General features: G+C 43.4%; 1 protein-coding gene across 1 annotated transcript in view; it reads left to right on the plus strand.

Annotated features, from left to right (window-relative positions):
* The first annotated feature begins 11337 nt into the window (after positions 1-11337).
* The window catches only part of EVPL (envoplakin), a 51857-nt gene continuing 45020 nt past the window's right edge, over positions 11338-18174 (plus strand). Inside the window, 1 exon segment of the mRNA XM_042454353.1 lies at positions 11338-11487. Coding sequence (XP_042310287.1) covers positions 11414-11487 — 74 coding nt within the window. The 5' untranslated portion in view covers positions 11338-11413.

Consider the following 18174-nt stretch of genomic DNA (forward strand, 5'->3'; position numbering starts at 1 on the left):
CTGCTGTGACCAATTTAACAACTTCTTCGCGGATAAAACCTCTCGGATAAGCGAAGGTCTTAACGCCGGCATTATCGCAGAACCTAGGATAGGGGCATCCAGAGCCTCCGCGGACTCCATTAAACTGGATCAGTTTGAGTTGGTTAGTACCGATGATGTGGACAAGATCCTTGGAAGCGTTCGGAAGACAACCTGCTCCCTCGATCCCTGTCCCTCATGGCTAGCGGCTCAGGGGGGACCGGTGGTAACCTCGTTGTTACACCGGATTATAAATACATCTCTGAGGGATGGGCAATTTCCATCCAGCTTGAAATTGGCCACTATAAAACCGCTGCTAAAAAAGCCCTCCCTCGACCCCCTGATGCATAGTAATTATCGGCCAGTCTCACTGCTGCCATTTTTGGGGAAGGTGATCGAGAGGGCGGTTGCAATCCAGCTTCAATCGATCTTGGATGAAACGGATTATCTGGATCCATTTCAAACTGGCTTTCGGGTGGGTTACGGGGTAGAGACGGCCATGGTCACCTTGGTCGATGATCTCCGTCTGGGCATTGACAGGGGAAGCATGTCCCTGTTGGTGCTCTTGGACATCTCAGCGGCTTTCGATACCATAGACCATGATATCCTTCTGGAGCGCCTGGTAGAGGTGGGAATCGGGGGCACTGCACTCCAGTGGTTCCGGTCCTATCTCTCTGGGAGGTTCCAGATGGTGCAGCTGGGAGACATGTGCTCCGATAAGAGGGCCCTCACAACTGGGGTCCCTCAAGGAGCCATTCTGTCTCCCATGCTTTTTAACATTTACATGAAACCGCTGGGAGAGATCATCCGGAGACATGGGGCGCGGGGTTATCAGTACGCTGATGACACCCAAATAGTCTTCTCTATGTCTCCGACTGATGCAGTGACTGAGGATGGCATCTCTCCTCTCGTGGCCTGTCTGGAGTCGGTAATGGACTGGATGAGGGAAAACCGACTCAGTCTGAATCCAGAGAAAATGGAGGTACTTGTGATAGGTTCCCCTGGTCCAGGAATGACGGTGGTTCCACCCATCCTGAACGGGATCACGCTTCCTGTGAAGGACTCCGTGCGCAGTCTGGGGGTGCTCCTTGACTCCTCGCTCCACCTTACATCTCAGGTGGATGCGACGGTCAGGAGCACCTGTTATCAGCTTCAGCTGATTCGCCAGCTGCATCCCTACCTGGGCCAGAGGAACCTAGAAACGGTGGTACATGCTCTGGTAACCTCTCGTTTGGATTTCTGCAATGCGCTCTACATGGGGCAACCCTTGTACCATACCCAGAAGCTACAATTAGTACAGAATATGGCAGCCAGACTGGTCACTGGCACACCCAGGGCCAGTCATATAACACCTATACTTAAAGATCTGCATTGGCTGCCCATTCGCTTCCGGGCGCAATACAAGGTGTTGGTTATAACCTATAAAGCCCTACATGGCTTGGGCCCAGGATACCTTGAGGACCGCCTCTCCCCATACAATCCGCCCCACACACTCAGAACATCTGGGCAGCACCTACTGAGGGTACCTGGGGCAAGATTAGCCTCCACTGCAAGGAGGACATTTACCATCTCGGCCCCGACCCTCTGGAATACGCTGCCCATAGAGCTCCCCGATACAAGCTCTAGTTAGCCCCCCCCCATAGCCAATGATAAGCTGGCTAGTATTTGATTTTAATGTATATTTTAATCTGATTTACTGTTTTTATATTGTATATGATATTATGATGTGCACCGCCCTGATTGGAAGAAGGGCGGTATACAAATAAAGCATTTATTTATTATTATTTATTAAGGACTCCCAAACAGTTTACAAGCTAATTGCCCCCAACAAGCTGGGTACTCATTTTTGCAACCTATGGAAAGATGCAAGGCTGAATAGACCTTGGAGCCCCTGGGATCGAGCTCACAACCTTGTGGCTTGTAGTATAGGCATTTAACCATTGTACCACCAGGGCTCCCTGGGGAAAATTTACTCCATGCATCTCGTGAAGTAGATTCAGTCAACTAAAGCTTATACTACTAACCTCTTTCTCTTAGTCTCAAAGAGTATACAAGATCCTTTTGTGCATCTGTGAATCAACCGTAATATCCATGGGACTGGAGAATATAGACAGTTTCTGTTTCTGTGGTATGTTGACCTGGGCAGCCATATCCAACGTGGAGCAGCTACAATATGTCTATACTAGAGTGGATATCGTTGCCAAAAGCGCTCCCTAATATGGACATGGATGTGTCTTCCCACCCTCATGTGATGTGCTGTTTTTAACTGTATACTAGCAGTTGGACAAAAGACCTCTGTGTGCATACAACGATCTTGTTAGATAGGTGGCACCATGGCACAGTTTCTCAGGTATAAAACAACTATGCACGTGAGAGAGAAATTTCCACAAGTGAGGACATGTTGGAGCTTGGATTTGAGAGTGCCTTGCTAAGCCTTCAAAACTACCCATATAGTATTTTTCAATTCTATGCCAACATTAGTGATCATATTTAAGATTCCCATTATTCCATATTTCCTTGTACAATGAGAATTAGCAGTGCTTTTAACTAGGATGTTTGTTCTTCTCACCGATAAAGTACAGGTCATTTCTACTGATTTTTGTAGGTTGTAATACCAATAGCTTTCCCTAATTGCAATCCACTTTTTAAATTATTTTTTTTTGTCCATTACTGGCTTCCTTGTTTGCATATAACAGCGTGATATGTAGGGAGACATTCTTGCCTCTAGATACATGGTGCTTTTTTTTAAAAAACTACTGAGAATATCTACTTTGCTATACTGCCTTCTACTTTGGCAGCTAGAATTTATTCATCAATAATGTTGAATATATTTTCTCACAGTCTTCCAACGCAGAATCATCCAGCAACTCCTGCTAGATCTGCCATTTCCTGTGATGTCTTATAAGAATGTACAAATGTGTCCTAGAAGATAGCAGGTATGAGCCCAAGAATTCTTAATTCTAAACCACTTTTTCAAACACTTGTGATGGTACTGATGACGTTCTTTGCTGCTAACTCACCATAGGGTTACTTATGACATGTTGGTCATCTTTGTTTATATCCCTACTGAAATCAGTTTCAGTGTCTACTGGATGTTTCCCTTGGATTCATTTCCCATAAGTCATTTCCATATCTGCCAGCCATCAGAAAATGTCCCCTCCAAATGTTCCCCATCTCAATGGGCAATCATTCTTCAGGCCTTCCTGAAATTAAAGAAAACAAGTGGGGAGTTACCATAGTTGTGGAATTCTTTAAGGCTTCTCTTTCAGTACAATATTTTGCACTTGGGTCTAATGGATGCCCCAGAGGGTTTCTTGACAACACCCTGAGTTATTTTAGCTCAGGTCCTGCTAAACCAGTACTGTCTACAACGGTTTCTGTCTACTGTGCAGAGATAGTTACTGACATTGCAGCAGAACCAGTTCAACAAGTTGCTCTAACTCCATCTTTAAGTTGCCTCTCTTCCCTTTGGCAATCATCTCTACATAGCATGCTATGAAGTAGGTGCCCCTTCTGAGTTCCAGAGTACCCAAAAGAAGAGAATAAACAAGTTGCTTCATAGCTGCCTCAGAAGGGCTGAATGAAGGATAGGTCCAAAACCACATGTTGAGTTTCTGAGACCAGAACTCTTCCCCCAAAATAGCCAATTTAAATCAGAATGGCACTGGAGAAGGGAGGTATCTTTTATCCCACAACAATGTCCTATCCCCTATAAAGTGGTTATTGCTTGGGGAAGTGAAAAGATGATGGGCACAGTCTTTATGCCCCTGTGCTTTCTGACTTCCACTAGAAAGGTCTGTGTGGGAAAGTGAGGGGGAGGAGATGGCATACTGAAGGAAAAATTGCATCCCTGTCTCATAGACACAGTGCAAACTAGGCATCCAGTGATTATGATGGGCTTTCCAAACATGGACTTTCAATGTAAACTGAAGTTCAGCCACTAGGCTGAACCAAAGTTCTCTGACTTGTATTTCTGACAGATCCAGTATGAAGCATAATTTATCTCATCTTCCATCTGCCCATGGGAAGGCTTTGCAAAGAAAGGGTCATTTCCTTCATGGATACAGTCGGCCCTTCTTATACACGGATTTTTTATACACGGATTTAAGCATACACGGTTTGAAAATGTTCCAAAAAAGTATAAATTTACCTTGATGTTCCATTTGTTATTAGGGACACCATTTTGCTATGTCATTATACTTAATGGGAGTTGAGCATACACGGATTTTGTTATACACAGGGGATCTTGGAACCAAACCCCAGCGTATAACAAGGATCCACTGTATTTATCATTCAGTAGCAGTTAGTGGCTTCCATGTCAATGTGGGAATGAATCCTGTCCAAGCTATAAAGGAGAGGGTCAAGGTACTGAACCCTACCTGCAAAATAGGGTCAGCACTTTGGATGGTTCCATTAAAGTTGAGAGGAAATGTAGAATGGGTTCACCGCCCAATTTCCATGGCAGCCAGTGGCCACAACAGAAAAGGCTTATGAAGGCTTATATGTAACACCATGAGAGATTTAATGTTACAGATAGCGCTCTCATTTAATCTGTTTCCCCCCCCAGCACCACATTTTTAATTCACGCATCCAGCTACAAGCCATCAAACATGGAGCAATCAGGTAATGGCACATCAAAGTAGTAAGTATACTTGAGTGAATCAGGCCATGCATAACTGAGGGAAGGCTTTTGCAGGTAGAGCAAATGGATCATGAGGTGGCAGTATTTGTTATTGTACTTCCTACTTTTTAAAAAATCCAAACAATATTTTGCCAAACACACTGGTCACAAGCTTTCCCATCCCTTTTCCATAGTTTTCTAAAGTATTTTCCTACCGAAAAGGCCATGGGCTGTAACTGTTGAGTAAGTGTGTCCAGTATTTCCCTCCCTGTTTTCAGGATGTTTTCACATCTGTCTGGTTTCTCTTCTTGTGCTCTTCATACTTCATTTTAATGTTTTCAATTTTTAAAAACTTTCTGTAGAGCTTTAGCATAAAAGCAGTAGGCTTCTATGCTTAGATCTCTCTTTCTTTCTCTCTTTCTCTCTCATACACACAGCAAGAGCGAGTAACACACATCAACCTGAGAACTTAAGTAGGGGGAAAGTCCCAATGATTACCCTTTCCTCTTCCCTTTCTCTCTCTTGCCCCTTTCATCGTTTTTTAAAAATATCTTTATAGCCTTAGTGCTAAAACAGTAGGTTCCTGTGCTAAGAAAGTTCCCTCTCCTTCATGCTCCACTAGTCAGTTTCAAATGATGTTGAAGAGGCAGCACCCGACAGCACCCTTTTCATCAGCCTATTCTAAGCTCTCCTGCCTTGCCTCAGAATAGGGTTCCCTCTCCTTCACGACTGCCTAAATCAGTGGTTCCCAACCTGTGGGTCGGGACCCCTTTGGGGGTCGAATGACCTTTTCATGGGGGTCGCCTAAGACCATTGGAAAACACCTATTTAATTACAGTTATGAAGTAGCAATGAAAATAATTTCATGTGTTTGGGTCACCACAACATGAAGAACTGTATTAAAGGGTCATGGCATTAGGAAGGTTGGGAACCACTGGCCTAAATAGAAACCATTTGAACTCCACATTTATTTTGCCCTTCAGTGGAAGCCACACCTTCATTTAATTTATTTGCGTTTTTGGCAAGCCACCTTCCTTCCAACTCAGATGTTTGGCATGCTTTGAGTTTAGCTTTGAGATTAGCTGCATTTTCCTTGCACAACTCACGCCAGGCACGTTTGGCCAACAATGCTGAAAGGTGCTTAAGAGAATGTTGGTGCCAGTCTTGACTTAATCCAGGTGGAAGGAGGAAGGAAAGTACCCCCAGTGAGGTTTGCTCACACACCGTGTAGAGAGCAAATTTGAATAAGCAGAAAATGAGATCTGTGTTGGCTCCCTGCATTGCATGCACCATCATGTACCAAGGGCCACATAGTTGTTTATTTTAGCATAAATAGGTGGGTTTTTGAGGAAACAGTTTAACAGCTTCCTATTATGCTATATCAAAATATCATGTAGCACCATGATGGCCCCAGTTATCTGTGAATTAAAAGTAGCAAATGTGGCTTGCATTCACTTGTTCTCCCTCTCCTGGTGTGTGAAAAACTGCAGAATGCAACATCAATTTTCAGATCCATGCCATTATATATGTGTAACTTTTTCCTCTTTTGGATGAGTTCCAATTTAGTGAGTACGTGTGTAAGACTGTAGGTTCTTTTTTTAAAAAAAATATATGTATGGCAAGGGTAGGTATCATGCAGTCCTCCAGATATTAGGCTTCAAATCCAATCAGTTCTTTCTAATAGATCCAGTAATGTGGAAAGGTGAGTACTTCACATCAGGAGACCTGAATGATCCCCACTCCTGATTGATGGAACTACATGGTATGCCATCAGAACACATATCCTGAGGAAGTATATTCCATAAAGTATCCTTCCCTCAGAAGAATGGATAGGAGTCTGAGGAAAAATCTACAAACTTCTCTGCAGGAGAAGGCAGTTTTCCAAACAATCTGAAAACACAGTAAACATCAAATCTGTAGGCATTTATGCATACCACACGATGTGGCAACAATGGAATCAAAACAATAGTGGAAGAGACTATATAGATATTTTTCCAGGGTTACACAGAGGCTCAATACTGGTCAGCCCACTCCATTTACTTTGTTGCATTTATATCTTGCCTTCCCTCCAAGGAATTCAAGAAAATGGTCATGATTGTCCTTCCACATTTTTTAAAATGTTCACACCAACCCTATGAGGTAGGTTAGGCTGAGAAATAATGGTTTACGTCCTCAAATTCATTTAACAGGCTTCAAGTTGATGTGGATTTGAACTTGCTGGCTACCAGTTGAAAGCCTAAATCTGAGATCAAACCCTTATTATTATTATTATTAATGGTGGTAAATTTAAATAGGGAGAGAAATATACGATATGATTGCTCAGCTGCTTATTTTCCTCAAATTGCAGTGGTCATGCCAAACATAAAAGAGTGGTAGAACGAAAAACAAAAAAGGATCTTGGGAGACTAGCAAATTTTATTCGGCATACATTTTTGTGGACTGCAGCACACAAAAGCTTATGTTCAATAACATGTGTTGGTCTTCTCTTTAAAATGTCACAATATTCTTTATTGTTTTTACCACAACAGCCCAACACAGCTATTTCTTGGATGCTATTGAATGTATGTGCTGTATATTATAATGGAAGTTCCAAGCAATGCTTTAAAATTCTACTGAAGCCTGTAAATCTTTGGGTATATCTGAAGTAGCCTTTTGGATAGTTTTTTTTGGGGGTTTTCGGGCTATGTGGCCATGTTCTAGCAGAGTTTCTTTCTGACGTTTCACCAGCATCTGTGGCTGGCATCTTCAGAGAATGCTTTGCCGGGAAAAATTGGGTGTCTACATACTGTGTGAGCCTGGGAATGCAGGAGTGATTTGCATGTGTATTGTTCTGTGTTGATGGCTGGCCTCAGCCTGGGAGGCTAATGCAAACGAGGATCAATGTCTGCTAATTGGTGATCAATTATCTGCTGGGAAAGCCCCTGAGTCTGAATGGTTTCCCATTTGCATTTGCTGAGTCCTTATTTTGCTATTCTTCAGGACTGGTAGCCAAATTTTGTTCACTTTAAGGGTTAGCCTCCCAGGCTGAAGCCAGCCATCAACACAGAACAATACACATGCAAATCACTCCTGCATTTCCAGGCTCACATAGTATATATACATCCAATTTTTCCAGGCAAAGCATTCTCTGAAGATGCCAGCCACAGATGCTGGCGAAATGTCAGAAAGAAACTCTGCTAGAACATGGCCACATAGCCCGAAAAACCCACAAAAAACTATGGATGCTGGCCATGAAAGCCTTTGAATTTACATTAGCCTTTTGGAGTCCAGCCAGGACTGATGGTGGGATCAGGGGGCTGGTACTGGCTGAGTCTCCTTTATTTGAAATGCTTAGATCCAGAAGGGGGTTGGATTTTGAATTTTTATTATTTTTTGGATTTTAGAATATTTGTACAGTGCACCCATGTTATACGTGGGTGCACTTTACGCGGCTTCCAGCATATGCTGGAAGCCATGCCGGTAGAAATGGCGCCACGTGCTGGAAAGATTAATGGTGCATGCACCCATGCACTGCCGTGAGCATGAGCCCCATTGGTTTTAATGGGGCTTGAGATTACACAGAATTTCCCTTAAGCGGTGTGTGTGTGTGTGTCCAGAATGGATCCCCTGCATAAGGTTAGGGACTACTGTATATACATAATGAGGATATCTTGAAGATGGGACCCAAGTCTAAACATGACATTCATTTATGTTTTATATACACCTTATCTGCATAGCCTGGAAGTAATTTATATACAATATTTTTAATAATTTTGTCCATGAAACAAAGCTTGTTTACATTGAACTATCAGAAAGCAAAGGTTTCACTATCTAAGCCCACCCCTGTGGACAGTTGTGGATTTTGGAGTATTTTGCATTTCAGAATTCTGGTTAAGGGAGGGAGACCCAACCTGTACACATTTCCATGGTCTGGCAGTCCAAATAGGGTGTTAGCACACTTTGCATATCCTGCACTGTATGGGGTTTCCATATCTTTATATTTCATATCTGGAGCCAGCAAGTTCTTGAGAGGTCCTGATGACTACTTGGAACACTAGATTGGGTTCCCAGGAGAAAAAAAAGCCAAAGGCCCAAGGGCATGTGGACAATCCAAGTAATAATACTATCAAGGTTAAATGGGTGTACTAATTCCTCCTTCCTTCCCCCACGTCCTGTATATTTCCTTTTTCACCAAGAGACAAAGCTGTTCTCACTGCCCTGACATAGTAAGCCAGTTCTTTCTGTCTGCCCCCTGCCATGTATTCAGCCAACTTCCCTGTCCTTCTACCCTGGAGTTGTCTTCATCCAATCACTGTTTTTGTCACCTTAAAGTTAAAGCCATCAGCCAGTCTAGAATCCCATTGTAGATTCCTAGGAAAGAACATCAAGTCTTTTTTAATATAAAATAATAAATAAAACTTTAATTTATGTCCTGCTTTTTGTTTCCACAATCAAAGCGGCGTACAACCTTTAAAAAATACAATATATACAATTCCCCCCCTTAAAAAAGGATTAAACAATTCCATCTATTAAAATTACAGACAATAAAAATCTAAAAACAATACTACAATAATAAAATAACAGTGAGCAGAGTCTTCATTTGTATAGGACTGTGGGGGGAGCGTTTTACCTCTCAAGGGCACTTTACAGACCGCCCAAAAAGGGCAGTCTGCCGGTGCCTCCGTTTCCGCCACCAGAAAGCCTCAGCCTCCAAAAGGCAAGGCTTCTCGTTGGCCAAAAAAGAAGCCCCCAAAAGACGCTTGTTTTGGCGGCGCGCTTGCGGCATTATAAGGGAGCCGCGACATGTGGACGCTAAGCATCCGCGACGTCAAAATGGCAGCGCCCATGTATACAGGGCGCCACCATTTTGTACATTCTAGGTATGTACTAGGGTTAGGGCGTCCGGAAGGGACGCCCTTTCGTAACCCTAGTACGTACCTAGTACGTACTTTTTGCCTGTGAGGAATGGGCCAAGATGACATTTCCCTAGAGGCTAGTTTTTAAGTACAGTATAAATATTGGTCCTGAGAACTTAGTCTCTGTGCATACAGTTAACCCAGGCTGCATTGCAGGTACGTTCTGTGTTGCCTGCCCTCAAATTGAGCCACTCCTGCTTTCCCTGGTCTACTCTTTGGACAAGTAAATATTGCCTTCCTTAAAACCCCTCAAACTCTTCTTTCCAGTTTCTATATTTTCATTTCAGTTAGCTCTGAATGCTGTGTCTGTTTGAATTGCTGTCGTATGTGTGTGGTTGCACCTTGCATTTTTCCTAAATAAAATGTTCTTAATTCACTCAAACCTGGAATCCTTCTCAGTTCTTACCAGTATACACAGATGGCAAGGGTCCTAAAGGTTACATAGCCTCTTGCAACATTAATTTCCCCAAATTTAAAGCTATGTTGACATACATGGTAGGGGCCTCCCAGTCCCCCTCAAATTTCTTTGAGTAACAGATGGGAAGGCTGGAGCTCAATTATGCTGCATATTTATTTGTCCTTCTCAGTAGTGTTGCTGTTTGTCTATTATTTTGGACTTCCATTGTAGAATGGGTACATTTTAAAGAAAATAGTACAAGATATACAAAATTTGAAATGCCGTGTAAAGATTTTTAGCTGGTCCATCTAGGGCACAAAACTGCTGTTGGGTGGACCAGGAAAGGAAGCTGGACTCCTCAAGAGTTGTTCCTACAGCTGCTAAGGTCATCCACCTCCAGCCAAGCAAGGCTCCAGGCTGCTCTAGGCAGAGGAGAGCATCCCCATCTACTGCAGCAAATGGTCACCTTGGATTCCACTCCACTCCATCCACCTGCCTGCTCCCTTTACTTGCTTCCAGAAACATTGCAGATAGCACCCCTAGAGAGCAAGTTTCCAGTCTCTTCCTGGTCCACAGGAGGTAAGGGGAGTGAGAGAAGATACTTCAGGTCTCTCCATTTCTTTCACAGCTGGAAATCCCATTTCCTGCTCAGTCCAAAGTGATCACCTAGCCCTGAGGTGATTCCCCAGCCAGCCCACAGTCACCCACAGATGCTCCCATCCATCATGCAGATCTCTTGCTGGTGAACAGTTTGAGGGAAGGTTCTTGAAAAATATTTTTTGGGGACTCAATAGTCCTGATTCCAACCAGAGACTTTGTTTTAGCTCTGTTCTAATAATTCTCTATTTGAGGTGTTGAGTCTTGATCTTTTATTTTCACGCCTATTTTATGGGGTCCTTTTTTCTTCCTGTTTGAAGGGGTAGCTACTTAGGAAAATTCACATACTAAGATATAGCAGTATGCAAAGTGAATTGTTAAGTGTTTTTGTCATACCATGAATCTGCAGTTGAGACAGTAGCAATGTAGAAGTGCTAGTAGGAAGGTGCAAAGATGCACTTTGTACATCGCTATAAATGTACATGTACCTACTTTTCTGCTTGGAAATTAGCTTCTGTGGAATCATGGGAAATAGCTGGCAAAAACCGTGTGAATCTAGCTGGGAATGTCTTGGCTTGCACAGAAGCACATTCTTCTGAGTACCAGTCCAGGGTGGGGTCTCCTACTCTCCCTCTAGGCTTTTCTCATTCAGTCATAAACTGGTTTTTCTAGTCATTTTTTTTAAAGGGCAAGTTTTCATCTCTGCTCTTGATCACCTTCAGGTTGGGGAGGAGCCATCCAGATTCTGCTTTTAACAATCTGCAGACCTTCTCCTGTCATTCCATCTTAGCAGATCTCCACAAGCAGAGGCAGCCAAAAACTAGCCACCCCTTTCCTCAAAAGCCTTCCAGACAGCAAGAGAGGGGAGCTTCAGTCGCCTCCGAGATGTTCAAAGGGGTGGGCAAAGGCTCGCCGAGCAGAAGCTCCCCAAACAGAGGATCCCCAGTCAAGCAAGCCAAGTAAGTCACTGACTTGTGAAGTCTTTACTTTTTGCACAGCTGGGCATGGCACAGCAGGAAATCATCCTCTTTCTTTGAAATTATTAAGGGAGAAGTTGAATTCGTATTGACTGGCAAAAGTGGGAAAAGAAATAGCAATAGAGCTTGGAAAAGTAACATTTTGGACTGCAACTCCCCCCAAAATCTCAAAAACAGCATGGTCTTTATGGAAGTTGCACTCTCTTTTCCCTTATTGTATTTTAAAGTTCCTTCAAGTCAGCTGTAGACTTGTGGAGACCTCATGCATTTCATGGGGTTTCCCTAGCCAAGGAATACTCAGAGGTGGTTTTGCCAGTTCCTTCCTCTGAAATATAGCTGGTAATATGTGGTCTTCCTTGACTGTTTCCCATCCAAGTACTAACCAGAACTGACCATCCTTACCACCAAGATCAGACAAGATCTGGCACCTTTAGCGTATTTAGGCCAGACCACTTTTATATTTAACTTACCTGGATTTCCTACTGAGTACATATGTATAGGACTGCACAGTAAAGGACCTGTCAAGAAGCAGAAGAGTCTTCAGTGTTAACTTCTGACCTCTGCAGTGGTCCTTGGACAACGCAGACAGCTCAGTTCCATTCTGCTCAGCATGTAAAACTGAGGATCTCGGCACAAATGAAAAGACCTGGCGGAAGCATACCTTAATGCTCAAAATGGATTGTGTTACCAGCCCAAGTGGCTCAGATTCATTTCTTTCCATGACTCTCTCATGGTTTTCTCCTCCTAACCTGTGGCATCACTAAGTATAGTGTCACCCAGTGTGAGAAGGGTACCCATGTGCTTTTCCATTCCTCTGTTTCTGGGCTTTCTTCCCTAGGAGGAAACTCAGGGATGAAACAGCTGGCAAGGGCACATACACACTACTCCTGCATTGAAAGGAAAGGAGGGCTCAGCTGTGTCACCCCTTTTTTGGGTGTCATCTCGTGTGGTCCACACACCCTGCAGCCCCCCAATGATGCCACTGCTTCTAGAGGTGGGGTAAAGGCTGTGAAGCATGTGCCTTCTGCAGCAGCTGCAATCCTTAAAAGAAAGGAGCATCTTGAAAGGGGCATTCATCTCCCCTCATGTGATAGGAAAAATTGAATCGTTGTGTGGTTTTGCTGCATAAATACCAAAATCTGGGATTTAATTATTTTAAATGGGTTGGCTGAGAGAGGTGTTTGAGAAGACACACAGTGCATTTACTAAAACAGTCAAAAGGATGTGTGTGCATGCATATATAAAACATCATAAAGCACAGATTTGGTGCACTCTCTGTCTCTATATTTTCTCTAGTCTTGTCTTGCACCAAAAAATGCAGAACTCTGAATCACATGGGAGATAAATAAAGTTCTGCTATACCAACAGGTTTCTTAAGCATAATGCATTCTGGTCAGTGGCCATCAGTTCTGTGACTTTCACATTTCAGTTCTTTTGAGAAGATTATAATGCATTTGAGATGGTTTTAACACATGTATTTTGTGTCTGAGGCAATGCTCATGCTAGTAAACAACTGACTAAAAGGCAGGAGGGACCAGTTAATCAAATGAATGCCAGTGTGCTTTAGTTGCTCTAAAGTTGGTCTGAGATATGGGAGATTCAGGTTCAAGCCCCCACATTAAGCCCTCATTGGGTTATCTAGGTCCAGTCATTGTTTCTGAAACAGATCTACCTCACAGGGTTGTTGTGAGGATAAAGTGGGGGAGAGAAGAGCAATGTAGAGGTCAATGGAGAAAGATGGACTACAAATGTAAATAATTTATTAGCAGAGCTGTATAATAATTTTTGTTAAAGGAAATTTATACACTCCAACTGCCCCTATGAACCAAAGATAATTAATATTTTATAACCCAAATTCATTGTAAATTGCTGTCCTTATATTGTCTGTTTTTACTTTTTGCCAATGTTCACATATTTTTTTAAAAAAAACATATCGCATCCCCCTTCCTTGAGTCTATAGAACAGCCTTCCCCAGCCAATTACAGCTCCCATAATCCCCAGACAGCAATAGAAACTGTCTGCTAGGATAAATACCTGACAAGTTGGAGAAGCTGTTGAGGAAAGTCTTTAGGGAGAGACAGGTAGGCCAGGTCTGCGGTCTTTGGATGTCTGCATACCCAACTTTGGGTACTGGAAGCCCATGTCACAAAAACAATTGGTACACCAGCCTAAGCTGGTAAAAAGGGACTCCATGCTAATTGAACCACTTTACTTGTGGCAAAAGGATGTCTGCCCAAAGTAAAGTGGTTGAATTAGCATGGAGTCCCTTTTTATTTTTTTTTATTTATTTAGGCATTTATATCCCGCCTTTCAGCCCTAATGGCTCTCAGGGCGGCTTACAATTATTGTTTTTAATCAGACAGTTCCCTGCCCTCAGGCTTACAATCTAAAAGACACGAAACAAAAGGAGAAGGGAATGGTGGAGGGAAAGGGGATGAGGTCCAGTGGTTCTTCTCTCCCTCTGAGGCCTGGACCAAGGCAGATATATTGGAGGGAGGGCTCTTCCTTCTTCCAGGCTAGTCCTGATGGAGCTGGACCTGCCTGGTGAACTCCCTCTCAGGCCGGCGGATGGCAGTTATGGAGGGCGGAGTCTCCTTTCTCTCAGGTCGGCGGATGGCAGTTATGGAGGGCGGAGTCTCCTGCCTCTCAGGCAAGCAGATGGCAGTTATGGAGGGTGGAATCTCCTTCCTTCAGGCTGGCCCTGATGGAGCTGGACCTGCCTGGTGAACTCCCTCTCAGGCTGGCGGATGGCAGTTATGGAGGGCGGAGTCTCCTTCCTCTCAGGCCAGCAGATTGCAGTTATGGAGGGTGGAATCTCCTTCCTTCAGGCTGGCCCTGATGGAGCTGGACCTGCCTAGTGAACTTACCAGCTTAGGCCAACTGCTTTCTTATCTGGATAGAAATGCCTGACCACTATCATTCCTCCATGCAGTAGGACTTGTTTCTGAAAAGGCACTGTTAGAATTGCACTGTTAGCTTTTGAAACCTTCAAAGTCAGATCTGTTGCTGTCTAATTCCATAATGTCAATCTGTTACAAGGAGAGAGAACTGATTGCCCTCCCGATACTGTTGGACTCCCATCACCCCATTTTGGCTGTGCTGGATTGGGCTGATAGGGAATGCAGTTCCAACAATACTTCACATTGTGGCAGCAACCACATATTCCCCATTGGTGATCTAGGATAATAAGCAACACATTAGAAATGTGAAGTTCCAGTATAGGCTGAAGTGATTTGACTACCAGCATGATTTATATTACTATTGGCTAGAGTTTTCACAACAGTGCTATTAATATATTCTGGAACTACTGGTTGTTCTTTTGTTTTCTAATCAGCTTCACTTTAAAAGGCCTTTGTTTACCCAAACTTAAAATCGATGATTAGTACTTCAAAGCCAGGGGAAGCTGTTGGTGTAGATTTAGGGATTTCCATAGAAATCTTACGTGAGGTGATTCAGTCAAGGAAGTCTTTCCAAGCTCTTCCACTAAGTGCAACAGGCTCTAGCGTATTTAGTACCTTCAGGCTTAACTAAGGAGTCAAACAGATGGGCCAAAAGAAGCCGTTTTAGGCTGCTTTAGGGGCATGGTGTTTAGATAACGCATGCCCCCCAAAGCAGCCTGAAACCATGTTGCTACTGCACTAAGGGGGAGAAAGCTATACTAAAAAGATGCGAAAATAAACAGCTCTAGCCCAGAAAGTGCACACCTTCAACTGTGCATATAAATGCTCTGATGTGAGACTGGTCCCAAAAGAGCGCGCTCCATCCTTACCGTAAAGCTGCATATAAATGTACTAGTGGAGGTGCACATTTAAAAAGGGCAGAGCTGCTGTATCCAATCAGTCAGAGTGGCAATGCAAAAAAGGAAAAATGTGATGCCTCCAATGGATATAAATACAACATACACAAATCAGACAGTCCAAGAGCATGTGGTGAAGGGGGGGAGGTGAAGGCAGCATGTGGGGGGGGGGCATGAAGTGCATTGCCAGCTTCCAGTGGAGGGTTGCAGATGTGACTGTGTGCACAATCAAGGTGGGGGGGTCAGCCATTCAATGGGATGGCATCTTAGCAGCAGGCAGTTGTCACCACTGTTTTTGTGCAATGGTGCACATGGATGGCAAGAAAAAAATGATCAATAAAATAAAATAAAATAAATACCCAGCAACACAGCCTGAAGCCACACCATGAGGTCATGGCATGTGCATGCAGACCACCTTGGGAGCAGGTGGTGCAGCCAGTGGGGTCTTGACTCACTGTTTGAAAAAGCACCTTCGGGCTGCTTTTTCCTTCCCATTTGCTTTGCCCCTAAAATAACCGTTCCATCACAGTGTCCATGAGGCTGTGGAGATTATCAGATGGGAGCGAACCTGTCCTTATCTGATCCGTGACAGAGATTGTGCGAAAGACATATACACTTGACACTCTGATCCTGTCATAAACCTGTCAGTGAGGTGGAATTGTGGTGGAATGCAAAATGAAGGCCAAGGACGGGACAATTCCACCTCACTGACAAGACAATGACAGGATCATCGCAGGCTTCTTGGTGGCTTCCAAATAGGATCTAGCATAGAAATACAATTATTATTCAGAGACTGTGTAATCTTTGTACACATTGCCTTTTTGGACATTGGGAACAAGCAGTAGCACCATCTGAATACAAAACTGATTGCATAATTAGCAGGAATTGAAGTCTTTTGCAGAAGGTTTTTTTTATGAGAAGAAATACAAATTTGGGTGCAGGGACAAAGATGAATTTTTGCTGAGGAACTGACATGGACTGGGCTGATGCTGGATGGTTGTTGTGATGGTTGATCTTACCCTAATGCAGAAAGACAAAAATACAGTGCAGCCACATCATACCGGGGGGGGGGGGGGGGGGGGGGGGAGGGGTATACACGGCTTTCAGCTTATGCTGAATGCCACGTGATGGAACTGGTAATGGTGTGCACACCCGTGCCCCATTGTTGTATTTGCTTTAAGTAGGGGGTCCGGAACAGATCCTCTGTGTAAGACAAGGGTGCACTGAAAAGAAAAATAACAACAGATGAGCAAACTCTAAGAAGATTATCACATGGAGAAATACTTCTGATACAGATGCAGAGTTGAAAACTCAAAACAGGGTTTTATCACATATGCCAGCGGCCAGGTAAGTGCAAACCAGATGTAGCCCAGACTCCAGCCATGCTTATCCTGCCGAAGCTACTGAATAAACATGACTGGGGTCCCATCTGCATCCCAGGTTGCACTCACCTGGCCACTGGTGCATGAGATAATACCCAGTTTTGAGTTTTCAATGCTGCATCTATATCGGGATTATTTCTCCATGCACTAATCTCCTTAGAAAGTGTCTTTCCTGTATCCATTTGACAGCTGTTTCTGGTCTGTTGACATTTTGGCTCATAAGCAAGCAGATTGTGGATGTTATTGAATATCTTCAGGCTTGGACCTGGGTTCAGACTTCAGGCTACTTAACATATACATTCCAGAAAAAAGGCCATCATCACATCACCTATAGTTTCCTCTTCTTCATCTATAGCAATATAAAATCCAGCCCAGAGAATTTCCCATCTTAGCTACCTCCCCATAAGCCCCAAATCTCCATAATGAGAACTCTATACAGCCTGAAGAGCCTCTACTAGGAGATGAGTAAGATTTTGGGTGGGAAGAAGTTAGGAGGCACATTGGGATAGAGTGGAAAAGATGTTGGCCAATTCATATTTCATTATGAATTGACTGAAATATCCCTAAATTTTTTGATTTCTGAGCCAATCTAATGTCTATATATGAAGGCAGATGATGGCAGATGGGTTCTCACCAGTTTCTAGACTTGGTTAGCCCTTCATATATTCTCATGGTGGTAACCATAACATAGGAACTACCATAGATATAGTCTGCTAGTTCTATGTTACGTGACAGTCTGACTCCTGTGTCCATTATGACTAGTTCACACAATATCAGAAAGAGAAAAACAGCCATCAAAGTGCTTGAACCAATAGTTGTCAAAGAAGGTAAAGGATTGCTATAGGGGGAGAAGAATATTACACAGAAGCCAAAGGAATTATTACCATAGTCTTCACTGTAGATGAAACTGGAACCACAGTTGAACCATTATGGAAGTGCAAGTAGGGGAATTAAGTAAAGGGCTGTGCAGATATCATAGAACTGGCAAAAGAGAAGAAAAGAGGAACCAGAATGGCCAAAGGGTAGAAGCACTTTCCCTATGAAAAAAAGTGAACATATTTGGTAATTTGTAGGTTGGGGGCGGGGGATGATAATTAAAGGGGCTGCAGAAATTGATATAATTATTAATGGTGTGGAGAAAGTTATAATTTTCCTTCCCCCCTTTTCATACTAGGTTATCTAAGGAACCATGTTGAGTAGGTTCAGGGGGAACAGGAAAAAGTACTACACATACCTGATTTGTGGAATTGATTCTGTAAGTGTATTTTCCTAAATGATCGTCAAGTTCTGTTTAAAAGCTTTTCCATAAACATGGAGATGATTCAGGTGAAGGAAATAGGGCTCCTTGATTATCCTTGTTCCCTTCCATGCTTACAGTTTTGAAATGGCTCAAAACTCATTTCACTAGCCACTGTGGGAAAGAGGATAGGCCCTTGGTGAGTTTTTCTGGAACCCTGGTGGCAAAGTGGTTAAATGCCTGTACTGCAGCCA

This window comes from Sceloporus undulatus, chromosome 2, assembly GCF_019175285.1.
Source record: "Sceloporus undulatus isolate JIND9_A2432 ecotype Alabama chromosome 2, SceUnd_v1.1, whole genome shotgun sequence".
Taxonomy (NCBI): domain Eukaryota; kingdom Metazoa; phylum Chordata; class Lepidosauria; order Squamata; family Phrynosomatidae; genus Sceloporus; species Sceloporus undulatus.